The sequence below is a fragment of the Papilio polytes genome, unplaced genomic scaffold, assembly GCF_000836215.1.
Source record: "Papilio polytes unplaced genomic scaffold, Ppol_1.0 DF824024.1, whole genome shotgun sequence".
Classification (NCBI taxonomy): domain Eukaryota; kingdom Metazoa; phylum Arthropoda; class Insecta; order Lepidoptera; family Papilionidae; genus Papilio; species Papilio polytes.
This window is the reverse complement of record NW_013525180.1, coordinates 38,101-59,506: the sequence shown is the minus strand read 5'-3', so window position 1 is coordinate 59,506 and position 21,406 is coordinate 38,101. Positions and strand designations below refer to the sequence as shown.

The 21,406-nt window shown below is 33.6% G+C and overlaps 2 protein-coding genes across 3 annotated transcripts in view; one reads left to right on the top strand and one right to left on the bottom strand.

Annotated features, from left to right (window-relative positions):
- Window positions 1-3,673: 3,673 nt before the first annotated feature.
- Window positions 3,674-12,849, bottom strand: LOC106101190. Of its 2 annotated transcripts, none has more exons than XM_013280338.1 (12): window positions 12,687-12,849; window positions 12,311-12,427; window positions 11,435-12,219; window positions 10,937-11,155; window positions 10,451-10,611; window positions 9,600-9,715; window positions 8,816-9,062; window positions 8,278-8,422; window positions 7,752-7,859; window positions 7,224-7,313; window positions 6,346-6,548; window positions 3,674-5,657 (listed from the first exon to the last, which is right to left on the bottom strand). In XM_013280338.1, the coding sequence occupies exons 2-12, from the start codon at window positions 12,340-12,342 to the stop codon at window positions 5,604-5,606; spliced, it is 2,160 nt and encodes a 719-aa protein (XP_013135792.1). In that variant the 5' UTR covers window positions 12,343-12,427; window positions 12,687-12,849; the 3' UTR covers window positions 3,674-5,603. The 2 variants fall into 2 exon arrangements, with proteins under 2 accessions (XP_013135792.1, XP_013135793.1); XM_013280339.1 differs by having other exon boundaries at window positions 7,224-7,310.
- Window positions 12,850-13,590: 741 nt separating this feature from the next.
- The window catches only part of LOC106100906 (serine/threonine-protein phosphatase 4 regulatory subunit 3), an 8,165-nt gene continuing 349 nt past the window's right edge, over window positions 13,591-21,406 (top strand). The window contains exons 1-10 of the mRNA XM_013279971.1: window positions 13,591-13,699; window positions 14,007-14,421; window positions 14,835-15,770; window positions 15,955-16,147; window positions 16,527-16,669; window positions 17,047-17,222; window positions 17,369-17,559; window positions 18,306-18,503; window positions 20,017-20,123; window positions 21,350-21,401. Coding sequence (XP_013135425.1) covers window positions 14,125-14,421; window positions 14,835-15,770; window positions 15,955-16,147; window positions 16,527-16,669; window positions 17,047-17,222; window positions 17,369-17,559; window positions 18,306-18,503; window positions 20,017-20,123; window positions 21,350-21,401 — 2,293 coding nt within the window. The 5' untranslated portion in view covers window positions 13,591-13,699; window positions 14,007-14,124. The remainder of the gene's footprint in view (window positions 13,700-14,006; window positions 14,422-14,834; window positions 15,771-15,954; window positions 16,148-16,526; window positions 16,670-17,046; window positions 17,223-17,368; window positions 17,560-18,305; window positions 18,504-20,016; window positions 20,124-21,349; window positions 21,402-21,406) is intronic.

Here is a 21,406-nt window from a genome sequence, read left to right as displayed (position 1 = left end):
GTATTCAGCAAGGAATTATATAAACAAAAACAATTGCATATGATTCTTTTTACTAAGTCGATCTTTTTATGAACAAGAATGAAGAGTTTTCTACAAAAAAAAAAACTATTGGTCTCATAGCAATAATAAGAAAATATTTTTTTATTAGGACTTTTTCTACATTTGAGTTTTTTTTGTATTAATTTATATTCAACGTTACTTATGTTATTGTTGGATAATATCTTTTTAGATTCTTTCTAGTGTTACACATTTTGTCAACATAATGTAATCTGTCCTTTTAAAAAGGTTGGTTCAATATTTACCAGCACATCAAAATACCTTTGCATTCTAGGGTCGCGAGATCTGAATATATTGTATACTAGTTGTTCCCGCGACTTAGCCCGCGTAAATTTTAAAAATATAGCCTATGTTACTCACTGATACGTAGATTTATAATGGTGAAAGAATTCTTAAAATCAGCCCAGTAGCTTTTAAGTTATTTCAATACATACAAAAATCCAAAATACAAATCTTTCCTCTCTATAATATTATATTAGTATGTATACTCTTTATAAAGAAATTAACTGTATTTTTAATTGTTACCACAAGAATAAATGTAAATCGCTCATTACACAGTAAACGCGGAGTTTCGACGCTTACAAAAATGGACTGACAAGGTGCAATAAACAATAAGGATATCGCTTAAGTTTTAGAAATTATGACAGTGACGTCATTTTTAAGCTATCTGAGCCTGTGTCTCCCAGTGGTGGTACAGGCCCTTAGTATGAATTAGAACTTCATTGCTAATAATTCTGGTTCCAAGTATATCTATGAATATTAAGAAAATTACAGTAATTGTCATTTGCATAACGTAGAATATGAACCTCAAGAATAATATCATGTCACTATTAAAAATTAATTTTAACAGAAAAGTATTTTTAAAGCAATGATTTATACAGTATGGTTTTAAAAATAAAATTATTACTTGATTTCGTGTTTTATTTTACACCCCATGCAGTATAAGACTTTTAAGGAATCGATAGTAGAAAGCAAATAAGTGAGCGAGAACGGGTGACCGGAGAGTGCTTACGCGTTTATTAAGGGATGTTTTGGAACGGTCGAAATTAAAATGATTGGATTTTCAAACGAGTTTTTAAAATATCGGCGTCAGAGGCTGAAAACAAAAAGTCCAAATACATAAATAAATTTACTGACCCAAGGTGGGAATTCAATCTTCAAAATGCATCATTTCGACTATTCTTTATAATCCTGTAGTTTAATTACTTCGTTAAACTATTCTAGAAAACACCTACTTATATTTTAAAATTTAACGACCCAACAGAAAAACGATTATGCATAAATAAAGAAAGAGATCAGTTACTTGTATAAAACCAGTCTTTAAATTACAAAATATTTTTACCGTCCGATTTTAAATCATAAATGGATTACTTTAGTGTTTCTTATTACAATGCAGTTTCTAAAATTTAAATAGATTAGAAAAATATTGATTCCATTGTGTTAGATTTCGGTTATTTTCAAGTACTAAAGGTATCCAAGTAAGAAATTTGATAAGAATCTATTCTCTATGGGCATAATCTTATGCTATATTGGCAACATCAGGCCTGCTGTAAGATATGATCCGGCCCGCTTGACATGTTGAAAAAAAAATTTAAAAAACATTACATTATACTCAAAGAGTAATAGTGAGGCGGTAAACATTGAATCCGTTGATATTACGACCCGAGAACATTCTGCACGCTAAAGTTTGTGGTTGCCCATACCTGGTCTATGGCATAGATAACATTAGTGACAAATTCTGACTCAAGTTTTTGGTATAATTTAAAAAAAAGGTGTCAATAAAGGGGGAGGCAGAAAAAGGGTCAAAATACCTTAATATTTATTTTAATAATACACGTATTGGACATGTTTAGGCATTTCAAGAGGTAGCAGTTTTCTAGTTCATTCGCAAAGCGCATTTTATTCATTCAATTAACTATCTAATATTTCGACATCGAACGTACTTTTTAGTCAAGTATAAAATTCACCAACAATTTTCTACCAACTTCTATACACGTTGAAAAAAGAGAAGATACTTCTTCATACAATTTATATCGTATTATACCAACAATAACAATTTGTAACAATCTTTTCACATTCCATTACAACCATGATCCAATTTTTTTTTTAAATAGCAACACTACAAATACGATCAAGAGAGCTTTGTTTTGAGACTATTAAAATAAATGTAACGATATGTATCAGGCAACATCCCCGAATTGGGTTAAAATATGGGGAGTTTAACCTCCTATTTGGTGGTTTAACTGAATCTAAAGGTCATTTTAAAATTACCTCTGCTAAGCATTTCGATCTTATCTTCGCAAATTTCTTGTTTATATAAATATTGCTTCATAAAATATTACAGTAATAGCCAATTAATAACGTTTTATTTTATTGCTGATAGATATCGATATATTGCAACAAGTTCCTAAGTTTATAGCTTTAATATGTAATGTATAAATATTACAGAAAATATATGTTTATCTATGGCGTTCCTTTACACGGGATGAGTGCATATAAAAATATGGTCTATAAAATTTTATATAATGAATCGTCTACATTGGTGTTCTATATTGTTTAAAGTTATTGTTGCCTAAATGCAGTGACACTTGTAATAAAAGTGGTCTGTCAAAAACATTTTGAGAGATGGCAACATTAACAAATGTCACGGCAATCGAGTTCTACTGTCTCCTCGTTCTGTTACAAACTAAATTACAAACTTAAAACTTAGTGCAAAATGTTCACTTAAACTATTTTATTATACGTTAATCTCCCTAAGAGCAGTCGGTTCGAATTGATCTACAAAAGTAAAAATAAATAACTAGCGATTAAAAAATACATAATTACAATAACTACATAATGTCTAACGCTATTTTTATATATAGTGTTACAAAACGAAACTGCAGGTACTGCAAATAGAGAATTAAGCGTATACAATTTTAACAGACTTACTACTCGGGCACAATAACGTGACACTTGACACTATAACGTCATCGAAACGCTATCACTCCTGTACTGAACAAATAAGATTAAACAAACGCATTTAGTATTTTTTGAAGCTTTCTATAACATAATTTGAAGTATCACGTTGTTGTGCTTGCATAGTATTTTGTAAGGCGGAAAGGGAGCGTCATGCCGCGTATGTGCGTCATCACAACTGTTAAACTGACATTAGTATGCTAATTTAATTCAAAAAGACACTGGATTACAAAAGAAATTTTAATCGCATATACAAATTTAAAAAGTGATTCATATAAATTTGTATTATATACACCACAATTAAATCAATTGATGGAACAATTAATCAGACGACAGAATATTTTTATATTTGTAACTTTCATTCGTTCCATATTTAATTATTCTACTGTTTGAAAATGTCTAAATTTTCTATTGTCAAAGACTAAAATAAAAATTATTGGAGGATCATGCGTTAAAATTCGCAAATAACTTTGGTCCTTCGAGTCAGATATTCAAGTATTTTGACCAACATATACTAAGTATATCGATTGGTTCTGTAATTAATTTAATTGTTAAAGGACGTGTTATCAAATTATATTCAAAAATAAATTACACAAGAAATTCGCATTAATAATAATTCGAAGAAACTAAGCTACAATTGTATTTAAAACATTGAATCCTAAATTGCGTGACGTCTAAAAATTATTACTAAAATACACCTTTTGTACAAATAACATTTTGTTCACATAAAAAGGAAGATCACGTACATTGTTATTGTATATTTAATTATTTGCGAGTTACGATAATAAAAAAGACAAAATAAGTCCATACTCACGACAGCCAAAACATATAGGAACACAAACATTTTTCTTTCTTACAATTTGGTATTGAAATTTACCAATAATCTAAATTATAATAATAAAAATAAAAATACCCAAATTATGAAATGGAAGATGACATTAAATAAACCATTCATTCATTTTAACTGCTTACAAAATCATTTAAAAGAAAAATAAATCTTAACACAACGGCGCAGAGTTCATTTTCATTATTTCTGTTAAAGTACTGCCAAATGCGTTTTTTCTGTTTTTCTGATAATTCCCATTTTCTACAAGTAATTGCCAATATAACGCGTACCATTCCTATTACAAATACATAATAAACTACAATTCAAGAGACATCGTTTATAAATAGGAACATTTTAATGCTATGATTATGCAATGTTAATTTTCAACCATTTTTGAGACCGAATTTAAAAAAATACACAAAATATAAAATAAGATTTGACAGGCACTTTACAAATGACCCCAAAAGTGTTATTTTGACAAATTTAAAGTGAAGTGTCAATATAAATAAATGATGAAATAATCAGTCGTTTTTTTTTTGGTTTTATCAATTAACTATGTTTGTGGTTGTCAAATATCTTGGCTGCTCGGAATACCGACTCGTAAATTTCTTTAGAGAGATCAAGCGACCACGAGAATTCGCCGAAAGAGCGAAGCACTGCCCACACAACAATTTAGAGGACGAACAGACATGATATTTCCCTTTCCTATGCGTCACTGTCTGTCAAATTCACTTCATCCCATGCTTGCTAAAAAAAAGGTGGGTAGAACACAATATTGAAGGTCGTAAGGCGTTCTCTGCGCACCAGACCTCGAGCCGCCAAGATATTTGAAAAGAACTATACTTGTTATCTAGATTCCTTCTTACATTGCGATATTGGAAAATATTAAGATGAAACAATTTTATATGAACTTATTGTATTTATAGAATGTATGAAAAAATAATAGATTTTAATTACCTTAAAATTGATTACCATAGAAAACTGTCATTTAACGGTAAAATCGAAATTGTATGAAGGTATCTGTTTTATTTATTTATTTTATTATAATATTTCTATGTGATTGTATTATTAAATAAGATATTGATATTAAAATATTTTCAGATAATTTAAAATTCATTTCTAGTAATACATCAAATGGCAATTTCATTTAATCGGAAATAACTTTCAAATAAATATAATATTTATTGTAATAATTATTTCAAAAGGGCCAAATTCAATTCGAACGTCTATTTTTAGATTATTAGTTAATTAAAATTAGTAAATGAGTTCTTAAAAAAGGGTATTTAATTCTAAGGGTTTTAATTTCTAACTTTTCTTGGCATATTAAAGCTGTACGTTAAAACGCCCATGAATTTTGTAATTTCTTAATCACAAACCATCTTCATATACAACTAACGCCACTATCACCAACTTCTAATACTCACAAACATTTTCCTACAAACAAACGAAACTTCCATACAACAAAAACCATGTTTATAGAACCTGAGTATTAAATCGTTGTTTAAATAACCTTTGTACCGATGTAAAGAGTATTTAAAGATTTGACATTTTTTTTTCAATATTAATAGCAACATTTAAGTAGATTCAGTTTTCATCGTATGGAAGTGTCGAGTCTATTTGTTACCTACTCTGTGACACAACCTCTACACACGTACACGAAACTTACAACGCGAAGAAAACCTAATCGTTTGAGACTACATTAACTTTGTTCCTAATTCTTTAGAACATAGAGTTTATTTTAGCTTAACTATTTATTACAACGTTATGAAGGCGCGCTCGGTGACATCGCCACGTTTAGAGCACTGGCCGCTGCCATCTGCAAATATAATTGTAAATTATTACCTTAGTTATACATTTAATGACTCCAAGAACACAAGCATGTAATAACATGAAAATATTTTATTGAAATGAATATATAAAAATAAACCACAATTCCCTAACTAAAGCTATATATATAAAGCAAAGATTACCAAATGTACATGTCATTAAGTACAATCAAAGCCATTAGCGGTGTTCCACTTATAGAAAAATAGAATCGGTCTTAAAAAAACAAATAGTAAAAAAAACGAAATTTTTATATTTTGTCCTTCTAAGTTGTGGAGAAATCCATACCTTCAAATGTTGTTAATTTTCGTGATGGTTCCTTTTTGTTTACCAACTTGAAGATTATCAATCAAAGGTAACATAAACAGCCTAATATTAAAATAAAATCGATTGTAGGTGCCCAATACTAATTATAATTCCGGTATCAAGTTTTAAATTTCAGGTATTTATCCCTTAAATGCACAATTTCTTCATTTTAAATACCATAAATTGAAACGGGTACTAAATTAAACATAGATTTAGAGGAAAAAAAAAACTTTTTTAAAAAGTCACTTGGGTAAGGAAGAGAAGACTCATTTATAAATACATCATGCATTTAAGGGTTAAGGGGTTAAGGGTTAAACGCCTGCAGCGTCCGAGGTTACCGCCGCTAGATTCCCCGACTGTACATAAAAGTATACCTTGAGTTTGTGTTGCGTGTCCGTGGCGGGGGCGGAGGCGGGGGCGTGTCCGGGGGCGGTGGCGGTGGCGGTGGCGGGGGCGGGGGCGTGCGTGAAGCAGTCGGAGATGTCGAGCGCGCGCTCGTGCAGGCCGCGCTCCTCCAGCACCGCCTCCAGCGCCGCCGCCAGCTCCGAGCCCTCGCCGAACGACGGCACGTCTTCAGCTAAACAACACTGCACTTTAAAGGACAACTAGCTGTTGCTCGCGTCGTCACCGTCAACTTAGAAAATAATAAAAATATAGCCTATATTACTCACAGACAAAATACCTATCTAATGGTGTTTGAATTTTTAAAATCCACCCAGTAGTTTTTGAGTTATTTCAATACATACAAAAATACAAATCTTTCCTCTTTATAATATTAGTATAAATAAGAAAGCGCATATTTTAAACTAATCGATGTTTCTTTCGCAGCCAATTCAACTGTTTCGTTGCACAACTAAAAATCGAGTAGTGTGAGCACCTTCATATAATCTCATAGGAATCAAAGCGAGACTAAACACGCTCTAAGAGAGCTACAACTTGATTTATAATCTACATATCTTGGGTTCGAATCCCGCCATGTACCAATGTGATTTTCAGTGTAGGAAAACATCGTGATAAAAACTTCAGATATCGGTGAATAATTCAAAGATATATGTGAAGTCAACCCTTGGTGGACCAGCGTGATTGACTATGGCCTAGTTACCCTTCACTTAGGGAAAGCTCTGAACCAATGGGAATGAATAGTGAGATGAAGACAGCATGTCCCTAATTTGTTTTTTTTTTTACATTTAATGTACAACTTAACCTTTATAAATTTTAATTAAAATAAAATACAATAGAATTATAGACATACCTTGGTTAAAAAATTCAGTAAAAGCCTCATCAGGTATCTGACTAAGGACGGATGGATCCAGTATATCATCCGGTGGCACTTGTTCCACTTCTAAAAATTTAAACAAAATCCCCTCTGTAAAAGTATTCTGTAAATTCTGTACCCTTCCCATACAAAATTACTCTTTTAGAAGTATATGGAAAGAAGACTAAAATTAGGCCTCAATCACACTCAGACTGACTTTATAACTTCCACTTTCCCATATTCTGTGTGGTCGTATTACTTCGGCGAATGGGCCATTCGAGAGATATTTGACTTTCAGTAATAAGGTACTATCGGGGAGTCTGGCGGCGTTCCACACTAAGCTACAATAATTAGATTGCTTTGTACTCCATCGGTAACCAATAACAAATAAAAAAAATGTATGGCCAGTAGTACGGAGTTCATTGGTTTTTTTTTTAAAGAGACGGAGTACGTTTTTTAAGGTTTAAGGCAGTTTCTAAAAGTGGAACATCGCAAAAGTCTCTAACTGTACATGTTTGTACGTACCCAGTTCGTGCGCGCTCGAAGTCCTCATATACTCAGTCTCACTGAGTGCGCCGACCGCCGCGTCCTCAGAACTGTCGTATGTCGACGAGTTCGAACATATGTTGATCTCTGTATACAATATAATATTCGTTAATACATGAAGTATACAGAGAAAGTAGAGTAGGAGATAGTTATAAAACACAGAGTGAGAGAGATAGAGAGATAGGTCAGTAGACAGATAGGGCGGGGACAAAAACATAATTGATTTGCCTTAGAAGCACGGGTTAAAAGTCTTAAAAGGAGATTCCTGTCTCATGGTATATTCATATATCGTGCACATAGTCACAATTTTTTGGTTCTTAAATTATAACTTTAACTATAATAATCTATTTACTTTTTGGTATTACAAGGTGAGAGTATTGTGATCTTAAGGCAGGGCATAGTCACACAGTGACTCTCCCTAGCTACGGTCACGGAGAGAAGAGGCAAAGCGAGAGATAGATAGGTAGATAGAAAAAGAGAGAGAGAGCAAGAGAAAGGGAGATACCGGTGAGCGAGTGCGCGTGTTGCGTGCGGCGCGCGAGCACGCGGCGGCGGCGCTTGGCGCGGCGCGGGGGGCGCGGGGCGGCGGGGCAGGCTCGTCGCCGCGCCTTCTGCGGCCGCCACTCGCGGCTCAGCTGCTCGTAGTTATCCTAACACACTTTGACTTTAAATAATTACAGACGCTACATCTGTTGCATGAATTGCAAGCCTAGCTTTCTGGAATACCGCGGACACAGAAGATATGGGGCAAGTGGAAGCGATTTAATGTTTCGTCTGATAAATGTACAGGCCTAGTTTTAATCCCCATTCCCTTAATACCCCACTTTGAAAAAAGAATGGGAATAAAAATGGCATTTAACTGATAATTCAGTAAGATAATTAGTATAGATATTTCAGTATAGGTTTTGGGTCTCAGATTTAGGGAAAAGTAATAAAAAAAATCTTAGTTTCAATAAAAATCATATCATTGTTTGTAGACTTCTGGCAACAATATGCATTTAAAGGTTGAGGGTTAAAATAGTTATATCGGATAGAGAACTGACTCGTTTCCAGGCGTGTTCGGTGCAAAGCGGCGTGTGGTCGTGCAGCGGCAGCAGCGGCTGGTGGCAGCGCTCGCCGCCCGCGAACACCGCCGCGCACGCCGCGTACAGCCGCTGCGCGGGCGCGCGCGTCACGTGCGCCAGGCAGTGCCGCGCGCTCGGCAATGCGCCGCGCACGCACTGCTCCTCGCCGCACGCCCCGCCCGCACCCGCCCCCGCCCCCGCCCCGCGCCCGCACCACCCACACTCACTGGACAATAACATGAACTATAGTTTATTTTTTTATAACATAAGGTAGCAAACGAGCAAGCGGCCAACTAAATCCGCTAAAATGGCGAATGCGTTGCCTACCCTTAATCAACGGAGGAGACGCACATAAAGAGGATATTTCCCCTTCCTGTGCGTCTCCCCTACAGTCGAATCCACGTTCCCTTCCCATCATATTCTTGAAAAAAGGGTGGGAAGGAAAAGGGACTCAATTGGCCTCTGGCACCACACTCATCAGTACGCGGAATTACTCCCACTTCCCGCCTGTTTTTTGTGTGGTCGTGGTATTGCACCGGGCGAGCCGGCCCATTCGTGCGAAGATGTTAACGAGGGCTGTACTACTGTTAAAATTTACGTAAGATTATATAGAAATTCACTCTTTAAGTATTTTACTGTAAAAACGATATCAAAACTAGCTTTTAAATGAAAAGAATCATTCTTTACCGCTTATTTGTACCAGGAAAAATGAAATTTAAATAAAACTAAAAATCTGTGTGAGATGTAACTAAAAGTGACATACCGTAGTTTCCTCCTATCTTCAGAGGAGAGCACGTTGTGCATTCCGCGCATCGCCAGCAGGTGGTTGACAGTCTGCGTTGGAAGACGACACGACGTCGACTGATCGCTCAGTTGTTTCTATATAAACATAATACACATCAGAAACATTGAAAAAAAAACTCATAAAGACAATAACTTTTCTTTATACTAAATAATTTTGAATTGTTAACAATAAATATTGCTCACGACGTCGTCCAGGGCAAATTAAAAAATACAGCCTATGATACTCAGAGTAATTTAGTTTTTTTATGGTGAAAGAATTTCTAAAATCAGCTCAGTAGATTTAAAATTATTTCAATACATACAACAAAACCTTTCATTATAATATTAGTACAGATATAGATATCAGTTCATTAATTGTTATTCTTATTTTTACGTAGACTAATTTTCACATAGTAATTAACGAAAAATGAGTTTTTAAAATTAATCTTTACAGATTCCTTAAATAAGTACATTAGAAATTACTTCTACTATTGCTCACTTTCCAATCACCATACAAATCATATATAAGAAATAGGATTAAACATAGAGAAAATCTACACTAAGAGAGACGTAACTGTTAGATTAGGAAACAAAATCCGATATTGCCCTCACATATTTTATTTATATTACGAGTTGGATTGTTATCAGACAATTTACAATTTGGCGGGACGGGGCCTAAAATTCCTACCAAATTATAAATTGTCTGATCAAACACGTAAAATATGTGATGGAAATAATGGATTTTGTTCCCTGATCTGTGGTGACGTAATTTTTAAGCTATCTGAACCTCTATCAGCCAGTGGTGGGAGGCCCTAAGTGTGGTAATATTACCTTGATGAGTGTAGCAAGCGCACGTTGTTCGCTGTAGTGCGAGGGCGGGCGGGCGGCGGCGCGCGCCACGTGCCGCTTGAGCGCGGCTCGGCGCAGCGCCAGCCGCGCGCTGCGGGACTCCGCCGCGCTCTCCTCCACGCACACCGGACCCCAGCTTACATCTACATCAAACATTACTCTTAACCCTTATCATGGCAAGATTTCTTTTTTGAAGAAAAAGTGTAGTAAGACTTGAGTTACAATTTAATTAAAGTGATCGCATATATTTAAAGTTGTACTAGCTTTCGCCCATGACTCCGTCCTCATGGTATTATAAAAAAAAGGAGCCTATGTGTTCTTCCAGACTATGCCAAATTTCATATACATCTGTTCAGCCATATAGGCTACAGTCTAACAGTACATATGAGTTTCAATTGAATAATTGAATTGAATTCCTTTCGGAGATATAACACATAGAAAAAATATTTACAATGAATTGAAGCATACCTAAATCTGGGATATCGTCATCACTACTGCTAGTATCAACTTGTCTAAATGCATTTGCCTTTTTCTCATCTAATGGGCCACATTGAAATAATTCTTCTCCGGGTGCATGCCATGATGTATTAGCAAGAGCTATAACTTTGTTCTGTGCAGGTATCCGTTGCAAAGCTTCATGGACAGTTGGCCCTCGTCCACGTTTTGCTTTTGATGTAGGTGTTTTTACTAAAAGTAAATAATAATTATGACTAATTAAATCATAACTATGGAATTTTCCTTATTCATATTAAACAAAACATAATTTTCCTTAAATATCATACTGTAAAGATACAGTTTTAAAGACAGAATGCTAATTAAAATAAAAAAATAAAAAAAATAACTGTGGGGTATATGACTTACTTTACCCAAAAAATGCTTTTTTTGTATAAATTAATCATAAGGTGGTCACTACACTTCCAAATTCAAATGCAAGTCGAAAACTTTACCAAATTAATTTTTTCTTACCTGTTGCAGGTTTCTTTATAGGTGCTGCAGGAACTTTTATAGTTGATATTGCAACGGGTTCAGTTTTTACAACAGTCGCTGGAGTTTCTACAACTCCATGTTCTCTTTTGAACACATCAAGGAAAGTTTCTGGTGCTGACAACTTTGTGGTTGACACAGACTTAATATTGGTTGAATTAACACTATTAATACTGACTTTAACATTATGGGGAGGGGTGCTTACATTATTTACCACCTTAATGGTATTGATTGGCTTTCTTTCAGTTATTATGGTGTTTCTTGCATCTAAATTGATATTATTTTGTGCCTTACTATTCTGGACTTTGGTATTAGCATTCTTACCGTCTGTTACATTCAATTGAAATTTATTTTTTATAGGATAATGTCCGTTAAGAGTTTCCTTTTTTGTTTCAACTATTTCTTCTTTAACATCACCATTAGTGAGAACACCAATCAAGTCCAAATCTTTATTGGGACTTTCAATAAATTTACTTTTAATATCAATGTTATCAGGAAATATGAAATTATCTTCAGTATGACTGACTGTAATTTCACTTGCAATGACATCGGAATCATGAAATGTGTAGAGGTCATTTGGATCAATTTTAAATTTACTATGGAAGAAGTTGTCACTGAGATGTGGTATATATGTCTGTTCATCACCCGAACTATCATGGATGAACATATTCACTTCACTACCACAGTTTCCTGATACACCTTCGACTGCCATTTTGTACTGTGATGCGCAACTTGCATCTGATATGTTTTGGGGTATACTACTGAAACTGAAAAATAAAAGTAAATCATTTCAATATGCTATTGTAACTTTTTTTTAATTATTTTAAGTATTATCATCTTTATACAAACAAAACTTACCCCACATTTTCTGAAGTACTCAAATAAGACATGCTGTGTTCATTTTACAACCTTAACAAGTAGATAATTGTAATTGGGAAAATGCAACTTGAATAAATTGGTCCCTCTGCTTCCATACTATAAAACAGCCAGTGTAATTTTATTATTGTTTTTAAATAACAAAAAACATGTATGATAAGAATTTTTAACACAATGACAATTAATCTGACATCTGTCAAAGATACAAATAACTACATTTTCGTAAAAAAAGAGAAATAATTCGGAAAAACATTGATATTAGTATAATTCTATTAGTCATTAACGGATTGTCCCACCAAAACAAGCAGATTATACTAATATTAAGATTCCTTTATAGCATAACGTAGAGTTTTCTTACATTATATTTAGAATGATTCACGAAACATTTTGCGCTATATCTTATCCAATCTAATTAAATATCACAACTTTATACTTATTTATGCAATTTAACACAATTACTTTGAATATAAAGACTTTATTTTAAACAAACTTTTATTCAATAACATCAACGAATGACAGAATACACCAAATGGCAGGCTCTATGAACGCGGTGCGTTCAAGTTATGGAATAAGAATGTTTCTTAATTTATTTAAGTTCGTGGGATTCGTTATTAATTTCCACGTATTAAAATGTAAAGTGTACCAAGTTTTTCTTTTTATTTAACTTAAAATGAGTATTCCTTAATTTCAAACCATCTATAGTTTAGTATAAAAAGTTAACAGTATACTCAATACTCAGGAAGATGAAGTTATTAAATCCGTTTTGTTCTCGGACGAAGGACCATGGGAATCATTCGGATTAGTTGTTTTTAAAAACAAATTATTTTTCACATGTTTTTATTTTCAAATCTTAACATTATTGACATAGAATAAAACGAACGCATTTTAGAAAGTACATTTTGACATTTAATTTACTTTGGCAGCTTTTAAATCTGTCATAATAAGCCGAAGTTATTGGCTCGCTGCGATTGACGACAATTTCTATTGGCTGAATTGAACTTACGAAGTTGTCATTTTTTAAATTTCTACCTCTATCTTTTTGGAAAATCTTCCATGTATATAATCAATTTTATAATTTAAACCATGATTTCATTTTTGGTATCTTATAATTACTTAATCGAAGTCTGAAATCAAAGGTAAAAGTAGAAAAGTCTCGTAAGTATACGCTATTATGCAAATCATATCACTTTTCAATTTGAATTTGCCGCTCTTCAACATTCGATTTGAGAACCCCGGTTTCGAAGCGTTGTTGTGAATCCAATATGGCGATTTCTGATGTTGTACTATTTTGAAGGTACGTCAATAGGACGATTTTGTAATGTGTAATCCGGTAAATACACTGTTTTTGGAAACGTAACAACGTACTTGAATGTATGTCATATGAGTTTGTGTTATTATTTATGTGCTTAAAGTGCAGTGAAAGGTTTACGATCGTATTGTTTTGTTTGTGATTTCCGATAATTCAGTGACCCATTGTCATGTGAAGTTAAAAAATCCTTTCTAAATATTCTGAAGGTGTCCTTAAGCGTATTAACGTCTTGAGAATGGAAAGATGAAGTTAGTGCCAAATTCACGTTGTAAAACACCACCTTATTACATGACTGATTTTAATTACAGCAATTAGCCACCCGATGTGAATATATTTTAGTTTGTTTTATAATAGTATATTTTGTTACAGAAGTGCACATGATTACTTACAAATGGGAGTTAAATAATACAAAAATCAGGTGCATTATATTAGCGCCATAAAACTTGATTTATTATTCGAATATATAGTCATAGTTGTATTGACTATCATGACAGATACCCGACGAAGAGTGAAGCTTTACGCTCTGAACGCCGACCGGCAATGGGATGATAGAGGAACCGGTCATGTATCGTCATGTTACGTAGAGAAGTTGAAAGGTACTTCGTTGTTGGTGAGGGCAGAGTCAGATGGTTCCCTTCTTTTAGAAAGCAAAATACAACCGGACACAGCTTACCAAAAACAGCAGGACACATTAATTGTATGGTCAGAAGGAGACAATTTCGACTTAGCACTGAGTTTTCAAGAAAAGGCTGGCTGTGATGAAATTTGGGAGAAAATTTGTCAGGTATTATTAACTATCACTTTATGACTATTTATTAATGATTTTTTCATATTACACTTGAGAAAAACTTATTAATTCGAAAACATTTTCTAGTAAAACTAACCTCAACTAACCTCTAAATTGCAGTTGACATACCTAAGTTAGTCTAATGATATTGTTTACAAACTTTGTATTATAGTAAAACTAGCTTATGCCAGCGATTTTGTCCATGCTGAATTAAAACAACGTAATAAGTAGCCTGTTTTCTTAACTATTTTCTATATATATGCGAAATATGATTGAGATCTGCTGAAGCATTCTGGTGATACATTCTAGTCCAACATCTAAACATTTACACTTATAATATTAGTATGAAGTAAGACTATTGTAAAAGGATATGTAAAGTATACAAGAACTTAAATGTATTTGATTTTTAGGTTCAAGGAAAGGACCCATCTGTGGAAATCACACAAGATATTGTGGAGGAATCGGAAGATGAACGTTTTGATGAAATGTCAGATAGTGTTCAGCCAGTTGAACTCCCAGCTTGTGAAATGGGCCGCCTAGAAGACATCAGTGAACTAGTAAACAGTTGTTTAGTCTCACCTGCAAGAAAGGATAAACTAGCAGCAGCACTAGAAAGTCAGCATTATATAAAAAAACTTTTAAATCTTTTTCGTATGTGTGAAGACATCGAAAACATTGAAGGCTTGCATCATCTTTACGAAATTTTCAAAAGTATATTCCTTCTCAATAAAAACACACTTTTTGATACAATGTTTGCAGATGATACTATATTTGATGTTGTTGGTTGTCTCGAATATGATCCAAGTTTGCCGCAACCGAAAAAACACAGAGAATACTTGAAGGAGTTAGCCAAATTTCGTGAGGCCATTCCTATAAAAAATCAAGATTTATTAGCAAAAATTCATCAAACATACAGAGTACAATACATTCAGGACATTGTCCTTCCCACGCCTACAGTTTTTGAGGACAATTTGCTAAGCACATTGTCCAGTTTTATATTTTTTAATAAGGTTGAAATAGTGAAACTTATAGAGGAAGATGACAAGTATTTAACGGATTTGTTTAAGATACTAATGGATAGTAAGACACCTGATTCAAAAAGAAGGGATTTGGTACTATTTTTAAAAGAATTTTGTAATTTTTCACAAAACCTACAGCCGCAAGATAAAGATGCTTTTTATAAGACTTTAGTTACATTGGGTATCCTGCCAGCATTAGAGATAACATTAAGTATAGATGATCAAAAGACGAAGACTGCCTCTATAGATATCTTGACATACATTGTTGAGTTCTCACCTTCAGTTGTCAGGGATTACACATTACAACAAGCAAATAATACAGAAGAGGTAAGTTGACACCCCCTTTTATTGCATTTAAAACATTTAATATTCCAAATCTACAGTATTATTACTGTAAAATGTTCAGTAACAGTATACACAATATTGTTAGTTAATTTCTTGATCATCGGCTGGCATTGAATACTCTTTATAAATTTTTAGCAGAATTTGTAAATGACTTATTTTGTTTCAGGAGCAAATGTTGTTAAACATAGTAATAGAGCAAATGCTAAGAGACAGAGATCCAGAACTAGGCGGTGCAGTGCAGTTAATGGGTGTCCTCCGAATCCTCTTGGATCCAGAAAGTATGCTTGCTTCAGTCAACAAGAGTGAAAAGGCAGATTTTCTTAATTTCTTCTATAAGCACAGTATACAAACACTTATAGGTAAGTTATACTGTTTGTTACTTTTTCTAATGACAAATAACTTATAATAGCATATAGTTATGGAAACACAATATTAAAAATTAATTTTATAATGTGTCACTTGAAACTTATTCAAAACAGATGAAATAGTGAGACATGTGTTAAATTGTTGCTTAGTAATTATAGTAATATTTTTAATATACAGGAGTATTTTTTTAATCACCAGAAATAATTCTGGTTGTAAAATATGCCATCTTAAATAACAATGTTAAAGGTTTTGATTTAACCTTTTTTAAATTCCAAAGGTATGGTCAGTAACAGCAATAAGAGAAAAAGAATACCCTTATAGCGGTTTTATTTAATTTTATAGTTCATTCATTACAGTAATTTAAATTTTCAGCACCCTTACTGGCAAACACAACAGGTGAGAAGCCTTTAAGAGAAGACTATCATACAGTGCAACTGTTGGGCCTTGTGCTTGAGCTTCTTGCATTTTGTGTAGAACATCACACATACCATATCAAAACTTGCATATTAAATAAGGTAAGTTCAAGTTATAAAAATAGTATTTTCTGTAAGATCACACTTGTGAGTGTCTATTTCCACTTGGTTAGTTGCACAACTCTAATGGACGAATATTTAAACGATATTCTAATATGTAACAGTACCTTTAATAATAAGGCTACGCTTAACCTCTAAATTTCTTTATTATTTTGATGTTAGATAGTATGCGCCTGCAAAGTGTAATGTTTAAATTTCGTTTCAGTATTCGGCCAAAAGCCTAACATTTTGCATAGAAATTGTCAGTGAAAATTGGAATTTTCAAATTATCAGTCATTATCACTGCTTCCAATGAGTTATGTTATGAATTTGTATTTTTAATGTAGGTTATTAAATTATGTTTTATGCAAAATTTCTAGGACCTACTTCGTCGCATTTTGGTGCTAATGCGATCAACACACACCTTCTTGGTGCTCGGAGCTTTGAGGTTTATGAGGAGAATAATAGCACTCAAAGATGAGTACTACAACAGATATATCATAAAGGGAAATCTTTTTGCACCAGTTATAGATGCTTTTCTTAGAAATAATGGCAGGTAAGTTATAACAAACATGTTTTACAATGAAATACAGTTGTCAGGATAAGGGAGAGTGACCATGATTTTTTCACGTTTATAGACATTACTCAAAATTTGATGCCTATAGAAAAAAATTAAAATGCAAATTTTTTAATACTTTTCAGGTACAACTTATTAGATTCAGCTATTTTAGAATTATTTGAGTTCATAAAGTTAGAAGATATAAAGTCGTTGTGTTCTCATGTTGTGGAAAATTACGGCAAGATCCTGGAGGATGTTGAATACGTACAAACTTTTAAAGCTTTAAAGACCCGGTATGATCAGCATCAGGATAAGCTAAAAGAAAGGGACAGAGGTAAGTTGATTATTAAACAAAATATTTCAACCAAAGAAAATGATTTTATGTCCAGTGTTTCAAAATGCAAATTTGTCTTGGTTATGTTAGAAAATATTTTATAACTGAACGATAACTCATTATACAGTAGAACCTCGATAAGTTAAAGACAAAGGGAAACACAAAATATTTTAAGTTATTAGAGGTTTTAAATTATCAAGGGTCTATGTTATAGAGGTTTTGGGGTCTGATAGGAAGGGAACATATTATTTTTTTTTAAGTTATAGAGGTTTTTAAGTTACCAAGGTTTGAGTTATTGAGGTTCTACTGTATTAACATTTAGAGCCTAAATGATGCCATTGTTGCATTAAAGGATATACAAAAACGGAAATTAAATTTCTTTCAATGTTGCACATGAAAAATACTGGAACAAACTAAAAAAAATGTAATGAGCTGGTTCAGAGAAAAAATTAAGATTTTGATTTTAGTGGTAACATATAATACACTAGCTTACGCCCGCAACACCGTCCGCGTGGAATTAATAAAAAAAAGTGCCTATGTGTTTTTCCAGACTATTCTCTATGTTTATGCAAAATTTCATCCAGATCCATATAGCCGTTTAGTCTTCAAACTCTAACAAACATCCATCCATCTAACCTTTCGCATTTTTAATATTAGTAAGATTTTTCCTACAAAAAACTTCGTCGAATTAAGGCTTAAAGACGTATCGAGGCGCAATCATGTAGTGGTATATATATTATTTGCAGTGAGCGGCAGCGTGGGCGTGGGCGTGGGCGTGGCGGAGGCGGTGGTGCCGTCGCTGCTGCGCACGCGCTACCGGCGCGAGGCGCGCACGCCCGACGACGAGGAGGAGATGTGGTTCAACGACGAGGACGACCTCGACGACGACGCGCCGCTCGACGCCGCGCAGCACACCAACGCGCACCACGCACTCGACGCCATCGGTCAGTTCACAAACACACACCATCATTGCTTTCAGCCTTAGATCGTCCACAGTTAAATGCAGGCCTTCCCCATTGATTGCTATGATGCACGGTCCTGTGCGCAAATATTTTTTTCACTTTAATTCACCATTGAACAGTCCAATATTGTAGATTTTATTCAATCTACGTATGCATCAACTACTTTAAGGGTCTGTCCCACCGCTGGCTTATAGAGGCTAGAAAATGACGTCACTGTTATATAAGGGAACAAAATCCATTTTCATCACATATTTTACATGTTGGATTGATATCAGACAATTTACAATTTGGTGAAACAGGCTTTAAGAGTGAAAATTTAGTCATTAAGTGAACAATGAATATAGATGTATATATTTAGTATAAGAAATCCACACTAAGTGATTGAATTTGTAACCATTACATGGCAAATGTTGACAAACTACTTAACATGTTACACCCCACAAAGCAATTGGTGGTTGATAGAAACGCAAAGAAAACAATTAAATGGAGCAATACATTTTGTCCGAGAGTTCTGCGCGAAAAGACCACCAGGTTATGGTACTATGTATGTGCGAACCAACTTTCATTGTGATTCATTAAGGTGTTAAAAAATAAACATCTGTCCATCCATCCATGTAAAATTTCGCATTTATAATATGTTCCGGTAGTGTAGTAAAAAGTCTGATAATTTAGAAATACACTAACCCTTTTATTACAACAGTTTCGACTGTTTTATTAGTTTTTAATATGTACAACTATTTGACTATTTGGTAATAATATATTATAGAAAACATTCCCATAGTAAATGTGTCATTGATTTAGTCACAAGATTAGGTTATATGATGCTATCAGATAAGAGTTGCATACAGACCTTGACAGAGGCCTTTCAGATTACGATGAAAGACTAAGATAAGATAATCCAGCTCACATCAATATCATTAAGGTGTTTGATTGAGGACAAAATCCCAAAAGCAAATAGTTTAAAAAAAAAACTATGATATCGAAAAAAACAAGTTAGTCTATGGCAGTTTGCTTATGTTTGTTATCCATGGTAATATTTTCGGCCTTCATTATTATACCCCCAAGCTAATATTGTTTCATGCTTAGCAACTCTTACAATGTTCCATTTGCTGAGATGTGGTTTATGAGAAACTTTTTTCCCACACTCCTCACACCAATGAACGACATTCCGTAACAAATAGCGGAATGTCGTCTAAAAAGGATCAGTGATACACTTCACACCTTTAGATTTAAATAAATAAAAAAAACCCTATTGTAGCACAATTAAGATAAATAATAAAAAAACCTACAATCTTTCATTTGTGAAAATTAAATGAAATATGGATTTGTTAAGTGTGGCCTAATCAATGCAAACAGTAATATTTGATAGTATTAGTTCAATGTTACTATTGAAAGACATTTTTAACAACAATGATTCTTTCTCTAACACTTTATCCCAAACATAAGAAAAATTGGCGTGGCTCGTACTAGTTATTAAGATTTTTTGTTATTTCAGGTAAAATAGTAGAGAAGAAAGTGTGTACAAGCGCGGAGACGGTGAATGGTCCTGGGCGCGTGCTGCTGGCGGCGGCGGGCGGCAAGCCGGCGCACGCAGATGTTCAGGTATCCTCGCCCAGATTACTCAATAAGGTAAACTTTTAGTTCCCTCTCCTACTCTACTCTGTAAGCTTACCGGGGGTTCAACGTAACTACATGTAATGGAATTTAAACAGAATTAAATTACATTGAAATGTTTATGGAATTTCATATTCGGACAGGACAGAAAACATTTCAAATGCTTTGAAGTTGGTGAAGCCGTTAGACTAAAGAATTTTTTTATCCTAAATCAATATGTAATACTAGAGCTAACTGCTTTTATTTAGCAAATAAGTGGCTACCTTCAATTCTGATATGGAATGGACAATTTTTTACTATAGAAGTCAATGTAATTTGGTTCTGGTTTATTGGTGTGACCTTGGAATGTTATGTGTACTAAATGTCAGTTTGGTGAATTAGTTTCAATTGTAGACTAGATATGTGTGGTTTAAATGTTTAATAAGTTTTTAAAAATATTGTTGCATGATTGTTTATGGGTTACGATTGAGATATTTGTATTGAATTATAATGTGTAGTATATTATATGGCCTTGTCAGTTGGTATAGTTTGGTTGTGAGAAAATATGTAATATTTAAATGGACATGAATGAAATAATATTTTACTTATACTCACTGGGTCAGATTACTTTTGATATAATAACCTTATGACATCAATCCACCGCACAAGAGGTGTTGCCATTCCAATAAGTAATGACGTAATTTCAACTAAAGAGAAAGGAAAGTAATCCAAAGTGTTGTTCTGCTTTTTCTCTTTTGGTTATACTTAATTTTGAGTCTACATTGCATGTTCTATGATCATGACTATTTTTTATGGGTATTTCTTTAGTCAGTTATGTGTATGATTTATTTGCCTGCCTCGGTAAAATAATGTTTTATTTGAATTAAACAAATGCTATTAATATTTAACAGAATTAATATAATTAAAATAATGTTAAAGCACATTGTAGGTTTTTATTTGAAGTAAATCAGACTGAATTCCATAGTATAAAAAAATACTATTCTTATAATGTTTAAAACATAATTGTAATTTTTTTTATTGTATTAACTATTTGGTATATTAAGTTTGAATTATTTTTTTTTATTTCATTTACGCGCAATAAATCATTAATAATGCTTATTTGCAAAGTATTTGTGTGAGTGTTGAATGCATTGTTCTTTTTTACATAGTTTTGATGTTTGTTGTATATTGAAAGCTGTATATCGACAGTTTGTCTAAGTACACTTGTGTTTCAGGGTTTGGTTGACTACGACGGCGACTCAGACGAGGAGGAGGACGGGGGCGGGGGCGGG